This window comes from Mus caroli, chromosome 6 (assembly GCF_900094665.2).
Source record: "Mus caroli chromosome 6, CAROLI_EIJ_v1.1, whole genome shotgun sequence".
In the NCBI taxonomy this organism is placed as follows: Eukaryota; Metazoa; Chordata; class Mammalia; order Rodentia; family Muridae; genus Mus; species Mus caroli.
In genome coordinates, this window is record NC_034575.1 from 13,121,973 (window position 1) to 13,140,471 (window position 18,499).

General features: G+C 41.7%; 1 protein-coding gene across 3 annotated transcripts in view; it reads left to right on the forward strand.

Annotated features, from left to right (window-relative positions):
- Met (MET proto-oncogene, receptor tyrosine kinase) overlaps positions 1-18,499 on the forward strand; it is a 109,063-nt gene that overhangs the window by 43,113 nt on the left and 47,451 nt on the right. For all 3 annotated transcript variants that reach the window (XM_021164365.2, XM_029478169.1, XM_029478168.1), the window contains exons 4-5: positions 4,879-5,070; positions 17,897-18,031. In XM_021164365.2, coding sequence (XP_021020024.1) covers positions 4,879-5,070; positions 17,897-18,031 — 327 coding nt within the window. The remainder of the gene's footprint in view (positions 1-4,878; positions 5,071-17,896; positions 18,032-18,499) is intronic.

Below are 18,499 nucleotides of genomic sequence, written 5' to 3' on the forward strand. Positions count from 1 at the left end.
AAAAAAAAACAGTGGAAAAAAAAAAAAAAAGAAGTGTAGCCAGATGTTGAAGTCCCTGCACACCTGCATTCAGCAGCTCCACTGCACCCCTGCAGGGATGGCATTTAGGAAAGAAAACCTAACTGTTGAGTGTTTAGCTAACTGGCTAAAAGAATCTAAGAGACAGAACTTTCCATTTTGAAAGTTGAGTCGCCCACAAAGCCATTACTATACCTTCTGCAAAATATGACTCTGAATAACGTTTATATGAAAAACCGTATGTTAATTTTCCATGGTCAAGGATGGAAGAACTGGTATGAGTCAGATGGACTGATTTAACAAAACTAAATCTTAAAACGTTATCTACATGACTGATTCAAATTAGCTATAGATGAGCTAAATCTGTCCTATAGATCAATTAAAAGAATCGCTATTTCAAATATATCACATCCTTAATTACACTGAATTAAATGTAATTGCATACTTGCTTCATACATCACAGTGTTAATTGAGGGAAACATTTTGAGTCAAACCTACTGAGGTTTCTAGCACTTCAGTTTTCTCTTTATTAAAAGAAACAAAATATATATTTGAGTCATGTTAAAAAAAAGTAACAGGCGAGATATGATAAAATGATTTTAAAAAACAAACCTTACACACATAAACACAATACACTGATTTACTTAAGGAATCACTTCAGAGCGTATAGAGCAGAGTAATTCTATATATCTCTAGGATGAGATATAAGATAGAGCCCGGGGAAAGGAGTTTATAATCTTTAAGGTGTGTGCCTGTGCATGGTGCACAATCCTGGGTGTGCATATGTTGAGGTCAGGGACATCCTTCCAGAACATAGTGAATCTCACTGAAAGTTAGCCCTATTTTCTTTGCAATGTGGGGACACCCCCGCCCCATCAGCTCCTCCAGTCCTTCTGCTAGTCCCCAACTGTGACCCCTGAGCTCAGTCTGAAGGTTGGCTCCAAGCATCCATATCGTGGCTCCTTATTAAAATCCTATTGCTAAGGCTCAGATAGCATGCAGCTCTGTAGACCACCCTGCAGCAGTCCTTGGGTTGCCCAACATTCTCAGCAGGGAGAGAGATAAGAAGTAATGTCCCCTCTCCCCTCTCCGTCAGCGAATGTTGGGACATTACTTCTTCCCAGAAGCCAGTCTTCTTGTGGCTCCCCCTGCTGCTCTCTGCTTTGGGAAAAGACAAAAAAGAAGTAGATATGGATGTGTGCATAATGAAACCAGAATATACATGACGCTGTTTGTTTCTTAGCTCTAAATTGCACAATCTTTCAAGATCAAGGAGCCCTGAGATCCTATCCCAGCATTGTGCAATGTCTCCACATAGGAATTTTATTGGGCAGAGATATCGACATAAATCCTTGAAAAGATGAGATTTAGAAACCAATTTCCTGAAGGAAGGGTCCTGAAGCTCACAATATACATATTCCATCGACGCTGATGCCGATTTATTTTTAACCTTTGCATCTGGGACAACAGGTGTATAGGGGCAGAGCCCCTGGTTGCAGCACATTTTCCACTGAAGAAAAAGTCAGCAAGCTCCTGTAGATTTGTAGGCACTCTAAGAAATGCCCAGAGATCACCTCACCTGCTCTCCTGCTCACCCCACTCAGAGAGGTGGACCTGGGTTAAGAGAAGGGCCTTATCTCTGGTGGCTTTGCAGATGTGCAGATCTTACAGCGATGGTTATTACTCACTGACATCACTTAGGCATGATGGAAGGAAACTGGGTCAAAAGTATTAAGGAAGTTCCCATGTTTTGATGACAGAGGCCGACAATAGTTTATGATCCAGGATGGTTCCACACCATACACGTTGTATTTGCATCCCAGGAAAATCCATTGAGAAACTCTGTGCCCTAGGTCAAGTTTGAGGTTTTAAAGTTCCCAGTGGACTATTGAGATCTAGAAGGAGCAATGTAGAGGCTAGTAAGGGAAGGAACCTGGCCCTAATGAGGCACTTCAGATGGCTTAAGATTTGAAATTGTTCGTTATTCCTTTAACCGGCTTCCCTTGGCTCTGGGTTCTACAAAATGAATCAGCAATCACCGGTCAAAACTCAATTATCAATTAATGTATCTCTATTGAATAGCTGGTACATCCCAGTTAACTGCTACTCCTGAGAATAATCTATAATACTTTAGTGAAGAAAGGCTTCTAATTAAATAGTGAGCTAGTGCTTTTTATACATCAAAGTAAGTGTCCAGAACTAAAACATTTTCTTAATTACGAGATACAATAGATTTAGTCTCTCCTAAGGCTCTCTCAGTTTGCTAATTGATTGCCAATTAAAATGAAGAAATCGTCAATGCACAAAAATAGAATATTTTAGGTGGCTTTAAACCACAGAGGCAAACATATAAGAACTTTACAGTTCCATGCAATGGATGGTCAGCATTAAGGAACGAAGTCACTACACAGTAATATAGCTGAATTTTTGTTATACTTAACAATAAGTTAGAGGGCAGGTGACGAGGGTAGGGAATGCATGCTTGCCTAGTATGCACAAAGCCCTGAGTTCAATCATAAGTACCACAAAAGATTACGTTTCTGAGTTTTATAATGGATGATAGTAACAAAGGATTTCTAACATCTCAATCATTTTCCCAAACTAGTAGCTATACATAAAGACGTCCTGCTGGGCAGTGGTGGTACACATCTTTAATCCGTACATTCATGAGGCAGAGGCAGGTGGATCTGTGAGTTCAAGGCCAGCATGGTCTACAGAGTGAATTCCAGGCCAGTCAGGACTACAGGAAGGAACCCAGTCTTGAAAAACAAAGAGCAAACCACTTATGTCAGACGTGTTATTGGGAAGATGCCTGCAACACTCTCACACCTGAAAGAAGGCCTGAACGCAGAAACACAGAAAACACAGAACCAGAAGATGGGTAGAAGCCACATAATATGAAACCTAGTAGGCCATGTTAAAAATGTTTACCCTAAGAGCAGGGGGGATGAATTATATCGTCTAAATAGAAAGGAGGAGGTATTGAATCATATAAATAAAATAAAGACGTACTGCAATATGGGCAGCTAATCTGACAGTGGCGCCAGTTGAGAAGCTATTGCCCCAGCACAGCAGAAGGATGGATGGCTAGGGCAGATATCACAGTGATAATGACAGAAATAACAGGCATAGATCTGGGAAGTAGTCTGTTGATGAAAACCAGCCCAAACTAGAGGCCCTTGGGGCAGTGAAACCCGAAGTGAGGAAGTACCTCCATCAGAACGGCCTACGGGCAGTTCTGTGTGGCATTGTCTTGATGGGTGGTTGAAGTGGGAAGGCCCAGCCCAATGTGGGTAGTAGTGTCATCCCTGTGCAACTAGTCCTGGGAGGGCCAAGCAAGATAGCTGGAGGCAAGCCAACGTGGAGCTTTCCTCCATGGCTCCTGCCTCCGCTTGAGTTCCTGCCCTGACTTCTGTCGATGATGGACTGTGATTTGGACTTGTAAACCTTGAAACAAACCTGTCCTCTCCAAGCCGCCTTTGGTCAGGAATGGAAAGTAACTAGGACGGTTAGGAAATGTAACTGATGGAATTTCAAGGTAGATTACACGGGAGGGATGAAGGAGAAGGGAACCACGAAGACTCTTCGATGTCTGACTCATACAGCTAGAACAATGGAAGAGTCATTCTGTGATGTGTATAATATAAGGTCAGGAAGGGACAAAGGGTCAGGCTAAGCCTGAGGTCTCTCAGTTCTGTGGATGGAGATCACATGTAGAGACAATAAAATAGATATCACAGGAGAAACAGATTGCCAGGGAAAGTATGGTACGTATATGGTCCAGGCATGTGTGGTCCAGGGGTGACCCTAGAAGCTTTGGGAAATCTGATGTGGACACTCAGGCATGACTGGTCCTGCACAGGAAGCACAGGTGCTTAGGTCTGAGGAGTAAGAGAGACACCAGAGGCTGGATCGCGACATAGAGGCCAGGATCCTCGGTGCTTAAGGGTCATTTCCCTGCATTGTTGAACAGTATTTCTTGTCACCCTTCCACTACAATTTGAACATTACCAGATTGGTGCTTGTCTTTCAAGAACATGCTTACTGGGATATTTGATGTGCACTTTAAAAAAAAATCTTTCTCCCAACAATGACAGTCTAAAGGGAAGTTCTGTGTGCTCGTTCCATTGCCAGAGATTCATATGAGCTAGTTAACTTAATCTTTGCAAAAATTCTGTGTTGTGGAGACATTTTTTTCTGTAGCAATCTGTTTTACAGATGGAGAGAATAAAACACAGATCACCTCAATTTCTGAATGTAGAAAGATTATAGGAATTGTACAAAATGCACGCGTACTCAGGTCTGAGACTTGATGAATGCAGTTGGTATAACGCTCAGTTACCTCCCCATGAATTCTCTATAAAACTACTTCCCTCAACTTCTGTGCCCCCCAAAACATGCACATATGCATGGATTTTAAGATATATCATAGAGTGACTTTTAATGTCATCATCACCACCATCAACATCACCATCACCATCATCATCATCATACCTGAAATTCATTTCATAGGACTTGCTGCTAAGGCACTATACACTAATGTCAAGAAATGAGACATTTAAAGTTTTGCTTTTCTTCTCAATGGCATCCAGGTTCCCCCGTCTTCATGAGTGTGCATTCGAACCACAGTGTAACACTGAGACAACAAGCTGTGCCTCCCATTTTTTGAGAGTCTGTACACACCACAGTGCCTGGAGCCCCAACAGTCACTACAGATGTTCATGCACAGTTAGGGCTGTTTGTCTGTTCATGCGACTATCCTTGATATTCTGAGCAAACTCTTTAATGACACACAGCAAAGTTTCCTACCAGCTTGTTTGTCTCCAGAATCTAACTTTTGGTGGCCATGTTTTACTCCAGACCCTGCTGAGAAACTCTTCGGGCTGTGAGGCGCGCAGTGACGAGTATCGGACAGAGTTCACCACGGCTTTGCAGCGCGTCGACTTATTCATGGGCCGGCTCAACCAAGTGCTCCTGACATCCATCTCCACCTTCATCAAAGGTGACCTCACCATTGCTAATCTAGGGACGTCAGAAGGTCGCTTCATGCAGGTAAGAGCATTCTTAGGGTAGCTGCCTTTGTACAGTTATCTCTGAACCGTGTTTACCAACAGGCTATAAAGTGCAAATCAAGTGGAAGCTAGAGACAGAACCCAAAGGGGTAACAACGAGGCATGACCTACTTTTTATGAAGTGGGTTGCTTGTTTTTGTAAAGGTTTTGAATCTTTCAGCCCAAATGTGACTGCTTTAATCTTCTTGTCTAGAATCAGGATTTTTTCCCCCATTCATAACTTTTATCACATGATTGGAAAGTAAAAAAAAAAAAAAAAAAGGAACAATTAAGCACTTCCAGGCAGTGTTTTCCTGTTTCAGGGGAAAACTGGGCATCAAAGGAGAGCTATTGTGTGGCCCATGCATGTCCATGAGAAGAGACATTCACATCATCTGCATCCCTGAGAGACACTGGCAGGAATCAGAAAGGGATGCTATCAAAGTCCCACTGTACCTCGGGCTCGCCTCCTTCTGCAAAGGAGTGGAGTCTCACAAAGAAGTTCAGATAGTTAATTTTTTTTCAGAGCAGGATCCATTAAGAAATGCTTCTAATGGCTAGTGACAGTATTTCCATACAATAAAAGTTCACATTTCAGACTTGATGGAATTAGGGTTTCCTAGATACAAGAATCAGAGCACTTTGCAGAAATTAACAACCTCCTCGTGTTGGCTATATTTTATTGCTTTAATAGTTATTGGTGCTTCTCACCATGAGTTCGTGAGTAAATTCTCAACTAATGTGGAGGGACGGTGACATCTGTGGAACTTCTATGAATATTATAAGGGAAAATGTTTACTTCATTGTCTAATATAGTAATTAATTGTATAATATAGTTGATATCCTGATTATTTAAGGGCATCTAGTAAGCCACTCAAGAGTGATGAGATTTTCCTCTTAATTTATCCATTCCATCCCCACATATTGTATGTATATTATTTTACAAAGCAGAGTTTTGCAAATTCTCACCATCTTTGGAGTAATCCGGATGTTGGTCATCGCCATAATTTAAGAACTACAAATCATGGTTCTCTCATGCTCGTTGGCATGGGAGGACCTCTCTCCAGAGTCATGCAGCATGTCACTCAACCTCCAGTCTCTAAAATGTTAGCAAACACCCTGTGATATGAATGTCCCCACACTGTCTTCACCCTCACAGCTGACCTCTCCTCCTTGCCCCTTTCCCAGTCTAGTGTGCTGTCTGCCTGCATCACCAGTCTTGGTCACTTAAATCTATTTTTGCCTGTGAAGGTGGGGCACATATTCCTCCCACATACATGTAAGCTTTAACGTATGACTGTTACCTGTTATCTCTGAAATGGAATCCTATCGCTTATGCTTGTAGGCATTCTTCAGTTACACTGATCATTGTTATAAAAATCCAAAGAGTCTGAAGGGCAAGGGGGCGTCTTGTAAACTACTTACTCAAGTGTGCCAATGGCTTGCTTCCCTCATCTTTATTTGTGCATTTCTGTTTTCTTAGTTCCCCATTATCTCACCAATCCAGGTCTACATTAATACAATTTAACAATCAGTTACAATTTGAAAGGTAATTTTTTGAGATTATAAAATAATTGTATTTCTCCCTTCCTTTTCCCCCTTCCAACTCCTCCCATATAGCCCTCCCCGAGTTCCTTCAAATACGTGGCCTCTTTTTTTCACTGTTAGTGCATGAATATATGTAAATTTATTTGTATACATGCATATATGTCATAGAGCTATAACCTGTTACATCTGTAGAGCAGTGTTTTTTTAATCATGAAAAGGGTCATAGTCTATTTCCACATGTTAAAATAATAATAAAATCCTATTTTTAAGTAAGTTACTTTAATAAAAGAGTTTGTACCATCCAAGGAATAGATCACGTGTCTGTAACCCTATACTCCTTGTAACCAAAATTCTGTAGTTGATGCATAATTCTTATATCTTAGTGTGTTTGGGTGGTGGGGGAGCTACCTTCTGCTATGGTCCAAACGGTGAAAATGAGAACTTATTTCATAACAGGTACTGGCATCACTGCCTGATAAGATGTGTTATCCAGGTCATCTTAACATCATCAAGCATATATTAAGATTCTACTGATTTTCTTTTAAAAAACAAAAACAAAAACAAAAACTGAGCAAGCGAGTGAAGCCAAGGAAACTCGGAACCTGCTTTTGGGAGAATAAAATTTTGATAGAGGAGATTAAAATGTTTTCCTGGCAGCAGTGGTGCATGCTGATAGAGAACCCCCCGGAGCACAAAGGACTATGTCTGTGATAGTTGCGTTCCATCGAGTTTTATATAAATAAACCTAAAGCATTTGACCAGCAATGGAATCAGGCGGCCAACCACACTGAAATCCAGTTTGTTTACATCAAACACAGTAGTGGGGGGAGGGGAGGGTAAAGAGGGTAGAGAAGACGTGAGACCTGGAGCTGCCTTTGCCAGGGTGACTGACTACCAGGTTCTGTCAGTGTTTTCATTGGACTAAAACTCTGAGTCTTGTAGCCAGGCTAAGTCTCTACAACTCTCGTGTTAGTAAATACTGTGGCATTTCTGTTACAAAATAGAATCAACATATTTTTTTCCCTCCCAAGGCAGCTGCTACACATGAGAAACACAGAGAAATGATTTTACTTCCTTCCTACCCACAAGCCTAATGGCAAAGTTGCTTAGCAGATTTTTTTTTTTACCCCAAGAGTTTGCAGCTGTTTCTGCCCTTCCTATTGTGCTGCTGGTCAGCTTAGGCTGGGAACACAAGCTATGGCCCCAGCTGTTGGGTGCAAAGTGAATCAGGTATTTCACAGTGGTTATTTGATTAGAAAGAATTATATTGTTTAGCTAACAATAGTCTGTGCATGGCAGAGGAGACATCTTGGGCATGTTGCTAACTTTTAAACAAGTGTATAACGTGTCTCATGCAGGTGCCCAGGAGTCTGAATAGACTGATGTGCACGTGCACCCAGAGCTGAGCCTAGATCCCTGGAAATAGAGCAGTAATAGAATTCAAAAACAGTTTTGGTTTGTTTGATCACTCTCTTGGGATGCTTTGAAGTAGGTCACGAAGCAGTCTTTTTAGATAGCAGAACTAAACACGGGGAGTATGTGTCCTTCCAGGGAAACCTAGCCCAGTGAGCAGGGCCATGTGGGAGAACAGCGGATTCTCATGACGATCACGGGACTAATCACAGGGATTGCCAGCGTCTCCCCTTCTGAGCTCCTCATCTAATCAACATCTAAACAATGCTTGCTTGATTTTTTTTCTTACAGCACTTGTATAAGGCCTTTAATCTCTAAATGCAAAGCATTGCTATTAAAATATTTGTGCATGACTGTCAGGCTGGACAGAGTCGGTGTGGATCAGGGATGGGGGTGGGGACCAGAGGCCTTTCCAAGGCCTGCTTCAAACTCAACTCACAGACAATTACTGAGTATCAAATAGTACATGGTTAGCAGTGTCCACCACCTGGGCACAATCACAGCTACCATCAAGCTCTTTGGTACCACTCTGGTCTTTCTGCATCATTCCAACCCCTTTCCTGTTCTGTTACCTTCATTGATGTTAAAGCTCATTATTTTCCCTTCTGGTCTTATCGGGACTAGTTGAGTCTAGCAAGAAAGGAAAGAGGAACGATGTCGTTTGGTCAGGATGATTCTTTATGGCCATCACTTAAAGGATCATGTTGGTAAGGTGAGAGTAATCACTCCCTTTCCATAAACCTGTTCATTTCCTCACCTCCTACCATCCGACTGCATGGGGCTTCTAGACCCTCATCTGGCGTGCCATATCAGTGCCTTCCATCTGTGGGCAATGACATGCATCATGTTGAGAATGACTGTTGTTTTCTAATAGGTAGATGCAAACATACTAGTCCAGAAAGGGAGCATTAGATAGAGATGCATCGGAATGAAGATTAAACTCAAACATTGTTTCTCTTTAGGGATTATTAATTGACTCATCACTTATAAAATATTCACAAAGGCATCATTAAAAAATGTCATTTATAATGAAATAGACAGCACTGACCTAGATATAGACCTACCTAATGAATATTAGCACTAGAATCTTTTTTTTGAAGAGAACATGTGCATTGAGTTCAGGAGCTTCCTTCTGTGTGCTAAGCAAGAACTCACTGTAAATAAGAATCTCAAGGTCATGCCCACAGCTAAACTTTAAGCTGGGTTCTTAAAATTAATGTATCCATGCTCTCAAAAGGCATATATTTTGTTCGCTATCAAATCACAGAAATTTAAAGCATCATAAATATTTGAAACCCTGGGAAGATGTGGAACTTTTGTTTGTTTTGCTTGTGGATAACAAAGAGAAAGTAAAATTTATTTCAATGGATGCTTTGTAGAAAATAAAAATAAAAATAAACCCCAAAACCAGAGAGACACATAAACTAGGAAACAGATATCATTAATTTATGAACCTTTATTAATTTTAACTATTGGTAGTAGATGAGCTCTGTACACAGATGAATTGTCCTATGGCCAGTGTGTTTTGCTATGAATTTGGAAGTTGCACTAGTTATTTATCTCATCACTGTAACAAAATGCTGACAGAACCAACGTAAGGGAGGAAGCATTGATTCGGCCTTGAGGATGAAGTTCATTACTGCCATGAATATGGGATGTGATCAGCAGCGACTGCAGGCTGTGGCAGAAGCTGCTTCTCACATCTGGGTAGCTGAGAGGGCAGAGACAGACAGAAAGCGAGGTCTGGATAGAAACCTCAGGGCCCCTTCTCCAGCATCTGGCTTCCTTCAGCCAGACTCCACTTCCCCAAAGTCCCCCAACCTCTCCAGAGCAGTGCCACCAGCTGAGAACCAAATTTTCAAGCATAAGCCTGCAGGAAACATAGTCACACCCAATCTCTGACAAATGTATTGGCTCTTCCCATTTCGTTTTACAATGTCACTAGATTATTAGGAGTTTAGATGCTTAAATTTCTTTTTGACTCTTTTCAAATAATTGAAACACAGACACAGGAAGAGTTGCTATTTTAAAAGATTTACTTATTTGTTTCTTTTATACGAGTGCACTGTAGTTGTCTTCAGACACACCAGTAGAGGACATCGGATCCCATTATAGATGGTTGGAGAATTGAGCTCAGGACCTCTGGAAGAGCAGTCGGTGCTCTTAACCGCTGAGCCATCATCTTCCCAGCCCCAGGCCTTGCTTTTTGAATATGCCTGTCCCTACAATGTCTGCTTGATATGGAAGCACTCATATCCATCTAGCAAAAATAACCAAGCAAAGTACAGAAGGAAGCTCCCCAGAACTAGATTTTTAATGAACTTCCTGCCTTTATTCTGCAACACAGAGGGCCCTATCTTTCCTCTCCTGCTCTATTTACCTCACTAACTTTTGTATCTGGTCTCCCACCTCTTTGAATTCTGAGCTTCCAATCTTAATCAGCAATTCCCACTCTTTTTTTTTTTTTCTATTTCATTAAACTAGTTTCCTTGATTGAAGCAGCAGCTCTTCGTGTTATGGCTTCTTTCCAATAAACATCGTTTTGTAGATGCTAAGAAATCTCAAGCTGTCCGGAAGCATAAGGCCTCAGAGTCATCCCTTGAAAATTACACATTAAACTCAAAGGTACATTCTGAAACATTTGAAACACTCGGGCCTTCACCAAGGCATAAGTGGGCTTCACATTTAAATCTGCAAATGTATTAAAACAACAGACATGAGTTGGAGACATATTATGTCCATACTATGGACCAGAATCTGATCTATACTGGAAATACAGGAAAGCAGATTAAACTCTAAATCTGTAGCACTATATCTAGTTATAACTTGGTCTGTCTATCAATAGTGTCACCTTTACTCATATTTTTCTCCTTGAGTCCGAAATTCCAATAATTTGACTCTTTCATGGATAATTGGTTTGTCCTTACTACTTAACAGAAATCCTGGGCTTCTTAACATTTAAAATAAATCGATATCATAGATGGTGTCAAAACTCAAGAAGAGTCTTGATTACCTTTAAACAGGACTGTAGATTTTCAATTCTTATTCAAGGAAAATTCACTTTGGTCGTCCAACAACTTCATACAGGTCTCTCTATCTCCGAGAGATCTGCCATGCAGACAACTGTGCTTCATCTCTCACTCTGTTTCTCCAGTGAGAGTCTACCCTGCCAGCTACCAGCTTCTCTAGAACCCTGCAGTCTAGAGGCCCGCTCTGACTCTGAGGAAACATTCTTCCAAGCCTTGACTATGGGTGCTGAGCAGGGGTAGCTAAGCAAGGGTCTCCAGTGAGTCGCTTGAAGTACACTTTCCTCTTACAAAAAGCAAAACAAACAAAACAAAACAAAACAAAACAAAAACACTTGATAAGAAACACAAACCCAAACCACAGAAAAGTATTACTTCACACTTACGGAAATGTCCATAATAAAGAAATGGAAAATGGGGTCAGTCTCGGTGGCACTCACCTTTCCTCTCATCACTCCAGCATTTGAGAGGCAGAGACAGGCATATCTTTGTGAGTTCGAGGCCAGCCTGGTCTAGTGACTCCCAAGACAGCCAGAGATATGTAGAGAGACACGCTGTCAAGAAATGGGAATGTAGAATAGTACAAACACTGGGAAATAATTTAGCAATATCTCAAAAACATAAAGATAAGGTTACCATAAGGTTTTAAAAAGAAAAAAAAAAGCCTTATCCTAGATGCAACCCACAAGAGAAATAAAAGTATATGATCACACAGATAGTTTCACATCAGTATCCACAGTAGCATTATTCAGAGGTAAAACATAGAAGCAACCAAACTGTTCCCCAAGAGATGTATACGTGCACAGAATGTGGCCTGGATATACAGCACAGTATTGCTTAGCAATAAAAAAGGAACAGGGATGAATCTTAAAAACATATACTAAGTAGAAAGTGCCATACACAAAATTCCAGACAGATTCCATTCATATATAATGTCCAGAATATGAAAATAGAGAGATAGAAAGTAAATTAGTACTTGTCAGAGGCTCGAGAGATTGGGCAATAATTGTTAAGGGATGTTGATGGGTGTTTTTTGTTTTGTTTTGTTGAGCGACTAAAAGTATTTCAACGTTGAGTGTAGTAATGATTGCACAAATCTGCATATACTCTAAAAGCTAGGCCTCTGTAAGACAGGCTAGAAGCTGTGGGAATGGCAGGGAGAGCAGTGGATTTCCAGAAACAGTCAGAGTGGGAGATGGAACACACTCCCAGCCTTGTGTGTGCCAAGTCATGTGGGAAGGGTGTGGGACAGAGGAGGTGGAGTGGCCTTGTGGTCATATTAGAACAGCACGGGTGACAGTGGGTTCCCTGAAGGATTGGGGAAGCCCCTGGAAGTCAGCTGATGATCAGTCTGATGATCAGTCTGCTGTAAATTAAGGATATTTCCTTCTCGAGTGAGCACTGAAATTCCTATTGGCCCTACAAACATCACCATCACTCCAGCTCTTCTTCCTCCTCCCCTTCCTCCTCCCTTCTCCTCCCTCCCTCCTCCTCCCCGTCCTCCCCCTCATCCCCTTTATACATGAAACTATTGAATTGTCTAAAAAGAGACAGAGCATTTGAGGAAATAGATAGCTACCTAGATTTATTTTTTGTTAAAATTATCTTCATCTGGGAGCCTGATGTAGCTGTCTCCTGAGCGGCCTTACCAGAGCCTTACACATACAGAGGTGGATGCTTAAAGCCAACCATTGGTCTGAGCACGGGGTCCCCAATGGAGGAGTTAGAGGGAGGACTGAAGGAGCTGAAGGTGTTTGAAACCCATAGGAAGAACAACAATATCAACCAACCAGACCCCCGGAGCTCCCAGGGACTAAACCACCAACCGAGGAGTAAACATGGCTCCAGCTGCATATGTAGCAGAGGATGGCCTTGTCAGGCATCAATGGGAGGAGAGGTTCTTAGACCTATGAAGGTTCTATAGATGCCTGAGTGTAGGGGAATCAAAGGCTGGGAGGCGAAAGTGGGTGGGTCAGTGGAGGAACACCCTCATAGAAATAGGGGCTGGGGATGGGATAGGGGGTTTCCGGGAGGGGGGCAAACCAGGAAAGGGGATAACATTTGAAATGTAAATAAAGAAAATATCATATATATATACATATATATATATATATATATACACATACATATATATGTGTATGTATATATAAAATCTTCATCTGTTTTAAACAAAATTAACTTGTAAGGATGTCTAGTTGAAAATAAAATCTATATATAGTCTTTATGAATCATAATAAATCACAAAAAGTATTTTCTTCACATTTTAAGTTTTCCAGGTGAAACCACAGTTTTATTTTTCTGTTCATGTATTGATTTACCACATCTTTTCTCAGACACCTTATTGAGAGATTTTATGTGGCCTCATAACAGCAATGAGCAAGTAAATTTGGATTTTTCCCTCTCCCCACCCCCCAAACAGTGCATTAGGCCTATATTTTCAGAATCATTAAAGAAAAAGGGTTTGTGACCTAAATACTAAGAATTAGTCATGGACACAGTAGAAATTCAAAAGATAATTGCCAGTCTTCTATTTCATACTAATTGTTCTCAGATTGCCAAGTGATTTATCATAAGAATTAAACTTACATGCCAAATTTTGTTCTGTCCCTAGAAATATCTCCATGACAACAAAAAGCAACTCCTAATTCTTGTAAGCATGGCTTCGGGAGTATTTTGAGGATTTTAGTGGTTACTCAATTATTTAGGATTCTGGCAATGAGAGAAAGGGAGGGATTAATGATAGAAAAAGTATTCTTGGCATTTCCTTACAGTGGATGCTCCTGCAGAGAAAAGGCTAATGATCAGTGGAAAGGGTATTTGCATCTGTGATAAGGTCTCTGCTCATCACTATAAAGGCTAAGATTTGCCCCCCTCTTTCCCTGGTCTTCCTTCCTTCTCCTGCGGTCTGTCCACTTTCCCTAGCAGACAGCACCCATTCTAGTCCAGCAGCTTTTTCATGTGGGCCTTCAGTACTCACTTAAACAGAGAGGCCTTCGCCTTAGGCACACTTAACTCCTGCAGCCAAGGTTCCTGAAACAAGGAGTAGCTGGCAAGGATGTGCATTGTGAAAGCTGTTCTAGCTTCAACTCCCCAGTGCTCTTTGGGACTTCTGACTTTATATTGGTACTCACTCCAGGGCTCGGAGAGCCAAGCAGCTGGGTGTTTAAGAAGGAATCAAATGCTCAGATTTGGGCATTAGATAAAGTCACTGGGAAACCTGACTCTTTCACTCTCCAGCTCAATTCTCCCTTGGATTTTATTGAGAGTAAAAGCAGCATCTATCTTCCAGAATAACTGTGATCTCTTCTTGAAGCACTGAGCATAGTGTCTGGCTCGGTTACCTATGATGAAAGTGTCTATCTGTATGGTGTCTCCCGCTGAAAAATCATGAGAAGGCAAAAAACAAATCAACCCACCCAAGCCCAGGGATGCAAACATTAAAACAAAAGGTTAATCGTTAAAAACGATTAAAACAAAAGGTTAACCATTCCTGGGAAGCACATATAATCAGATATGTGATGAAGTCAGAGATAACAGTCTAGTAATTAAGAGGGGATTGCTTATTATAGATTCGAGAAATTCTAAACCGAGCAAGAAGGTTATATATAGAATTGCCATAAGGCTCAGCAACCAGTCCTGACATATCACGTGACAGCAGTTTAAGGAAAAGGAAACATAGCCTTTCAAAGGGTTCTGGGAGATGATCATTGTCATGTAATAGGACTGAGGAGATGAGAAGAAACCAGAAAGACAGGTGCAGCATGCAAATATACAAGAGTTGATCCATAATCATCAAAGAGGTGAAAGTCACAGAAAACTGAGTATTAAGATAAGCTGGTATGTCTTAGTTTAGGTTTTATTACTGCAACGAAACACCGTGACCAAAAAGCAAGCAGGGGTGGAAAGGGTGTATTTGGCTTTTACACTTCCATAGCTGTTCATCATCTAAGGAAGTCAGGACAGGAACTCAAATAGGGCAGGAACATGCAGGCTTTAGCTGATGGAGAAGCCATGGAGGAATGCTGCTTATTGGCTTGCTTCCCATGGCTTGCTCAGCCTGCTTTCTTATAGAAGCCCAGGAGGAGAACCACCTACAGTGGGCGTGGTCCCCTCCCCTCAGTAACTAATTAAAGAAGTGTCTTACAGCCAGATTTTATGGAAGCATTTTCTCGGTTTAGTTTCTCTCCTTTTAGATAATTCTAGTTTGTGTTGTCAAGTTGACCTAAGACTAGCCAGCATACTGATGTTTGTCTTGGGTTTGACTTGTGCATGAGAAAGGATTTGATTATTATTATTTATTATTATTATTATGGCTTTTGTTTTGGTTTTTTTTTGTTCTTTTTTGCTTGTTTGTTTGTTTGGTTAGTGGGTTGGTTGGTTTTTGGGGGGTGTTTGTTTGTTTGTTTGTTTGGCTGGGTTTTTTGGTTTTCTAGATCTTTATTTTCAAAGTGAAGTCATGGGTTGGAGAACGACAGAGAATGGGAGGAGCTAAACACCGAAAGAGGTTTAAGATTGCAAAACTGAATAGCTGAAATCCAGGTGCTGTGTTCCAGAGGTTTGGGATCTTCAGCATCTGGTAGGGGAGTAGGCCAAGGAAGGAGGTAGGGGACTGGAAATTAAACTCTTCTTCATTTTGCCCACAAAGGTCACTATTGGGCCCTAAATATAAGAAATAACAGTAATTTCCATCCTGACCACATGACCCTTGAACCATTATTTAACTTCTGTGTAAATACAACCACCCCGATTAATGGAGGTGTTTTGAAAGTGTTGACTGTTCGGAGTAGAACCAAACTATCATAATGTTAAACTTTTATGGCTCAATGTGCACTTGGTTAGTTTTTTTTTATTAACAGTTCATCCCATGAGAACAAATTAAGCACTTGGAAATCTTCCTAAATTGTTTCAGGCTACTTGACTTCTTGTTGTGTTGAAGAAGAAAACGAAATGACCATTTTCCCCAGAATATGTTCATTTTGTGTGTATTTGAGGCCAAAGCACTTAATCTCCACTTCTGTTTTGTGAATGAGAAAACTGTGGCCAAGGGAGTGGTTTGGTTTTGTTCCTTTTTTTTTTTTTTCGTTTGTATTCTAATTTCAGGGTGCCCATCATTGTCCAGAGGCTTCATATAACGAACCAGTGCATTTTGAAATTGCAACTTATAAAAGTTTCTTGGAAGTGTCAGGCAGTTTCACAGTAGATCTGAAGCCCAGTGCTGAATCAACTCTTACTCCACCTCCCTGTGTGCAAACTGATGACCTACTTAAGAGACCCTCTGAGCATGCCCAAACCCTCCTAAAATCGGCAATCAGCTAATATAACAGTTCTGATCTAGTCTCCTCAGTTCATCTGTCTAAATTTCCACTGTCACTTGATTCTAGAAACAGGAAGGGGGGGGGAATGTATTGCTGGAGAATATCCCTAATGCCAAATACCTGAAAGCGAGAATATCACCATGTATCTGAACACATCCTTTAGGCATTGTTAAAGCCCCAGATCTTATTTTTAAAGCCAGGACAAAATGTAGTTTATTTGTAATAAGTTAAAACCTACTTTTATTCCTTTTCTTTTATTGGATATTTTCTATATTTACATTTTAAATGTTATCCCCTTTCCCGGTTTCCCTTCCGGAAACCCCTATTCCATCCCACTTACCCCTGCTTCAATGAGTGTGCTCCCCCACCCACCCACCCACTCCCACCTCCCCTCCTTCTTATTCCCCTACACTGGGGCATCAAGCCTTCACAGGACCAAGGGCCTCTCCTCTCACTGATGTCCGACAAGGCCATCCTCTGCTACATATTCGGCTGGAGCCATGGGTCCCTCCATGTGTACGCCTTGGTTGGTGGTTTAGTTCCTGGTAGCTATAGGGGTAATGATTGGTTGATGTTCTTCCTATGGGGTTGCAAACCCCTTCTGCTCCTTCAATCCTTTCTCTAACTCCTCAATTGGGGACCGGCACTCAGTCCAATGGTTGGATGCAAGCATCCGCCTCTGTATTTGTCAGGCTCTGGCAGAGCCTCTCAGGAGACAGCTATATCAGGCTCCTGTCAGTAGGCACTTCTTAACATCCACAATATTGTCTGGGTTTGGTGACTGTATATGGGATGGATCCCCAGGTTTACTTTGTAAAAGTAATAGTATATCATGAGACAGTGGTGTGTGTGTGTGTGTGTGTGTGTGTGTGTGTGTGTGTGTGTCTAACATTCAGTTCAAATAGTCAGAGTCTATTCTGACCTCAGAAGATCCATAAATACAGTTTAAGAGTAGCAAAGCTGGAGTCAGCCCCAGGTTTCCAGACTCACCCCATGCTCTACATTTGGAGAAACTGCCCCACGGGGAGGGTTAAAAGGACAGATTAAGCCTGGTGTGGTGACGCACGCCTTTAATCCCAGCACTCAGGAGGCAGAGGCAGGTAGACTTCTGAGTTTGAGGCCAGCCTGGTCTACAAAGTGAGTGCCAGGGCTATACAGAGAAACCCTGTCTCAAAAAAAAATTTTTATATAAAAAAGGGGGGGCAGATTAGAGAATAATCCGGGAATGATGGAGCCCATGTGGTGTCTTCCTCCTGGGAGAGTTTTCGCTCCTTCTTCCCCACACACTTGTAAGGATCGGTCTGAATGTGCTGCCTGATTGGTTGGAAGATCTCTTCCCCTAGCTGTGCTGAGGCCATAGGCAAAACATGAGGGTCCGGACAAATTGGCTTCAAGGCAGGAGATGCAAGATGTTGCGTTGGTTTCTAACAGGATGCACTGTGGGTCTTTAGTTGGAGCAGTAATGCACTCTTCCTGTGTTTGTAGTAAGTCTATTGGAATGAGGGTGGTTTCTTCTGCTCCTCAGGTGGTGCTCTCTCGGACGGCACACTTCACTCCTCATGTGAACTTCCTCCTCGATTCCCATCCTGTATCTCCAGAAGTGATTGTTGAGCATCCATCAAATCAAAACGGCTATACATTGGTTGTCACAGGAAAGAAGGTAAGGCCTGCTTCCATGGGAATTTCCACGGATGAGGTTCCTCTTGGATGGATAATGTGTGGTGGTGTTTACATTCCCCATCTCTGAGACTTAGATTCATGCCTCTTCCATTTAGTTCTTTCTGGAGACTTGCAGAGACCTTCTGAAGTGGAATTATCTGCTAGTCAAAGAGCACTAGGCCTGAGGTGGCCTTCTTTAAAATGTGCATGGCTCCTCCGGCCTGTTTCTCAGTGAAACAAACCAACAAACGGGGATGTGGATTACAATCCTAACAGCAGAACCCCAGAGCAAGCAGATGATAAATCCTGGAGACACACACTGGAATGTGACTCCAGCCTCTGAGAGAGAAAGAGAGAGAGAGAGAGACAGAGACAGAGAGAGAGAGAGAGAGAGAGAGAGAGAGAGAGAGAGAGAGAGAAACGTTTTGATACCAGAACGCCATGTAACCTTACACAGAACTTTCCAGGG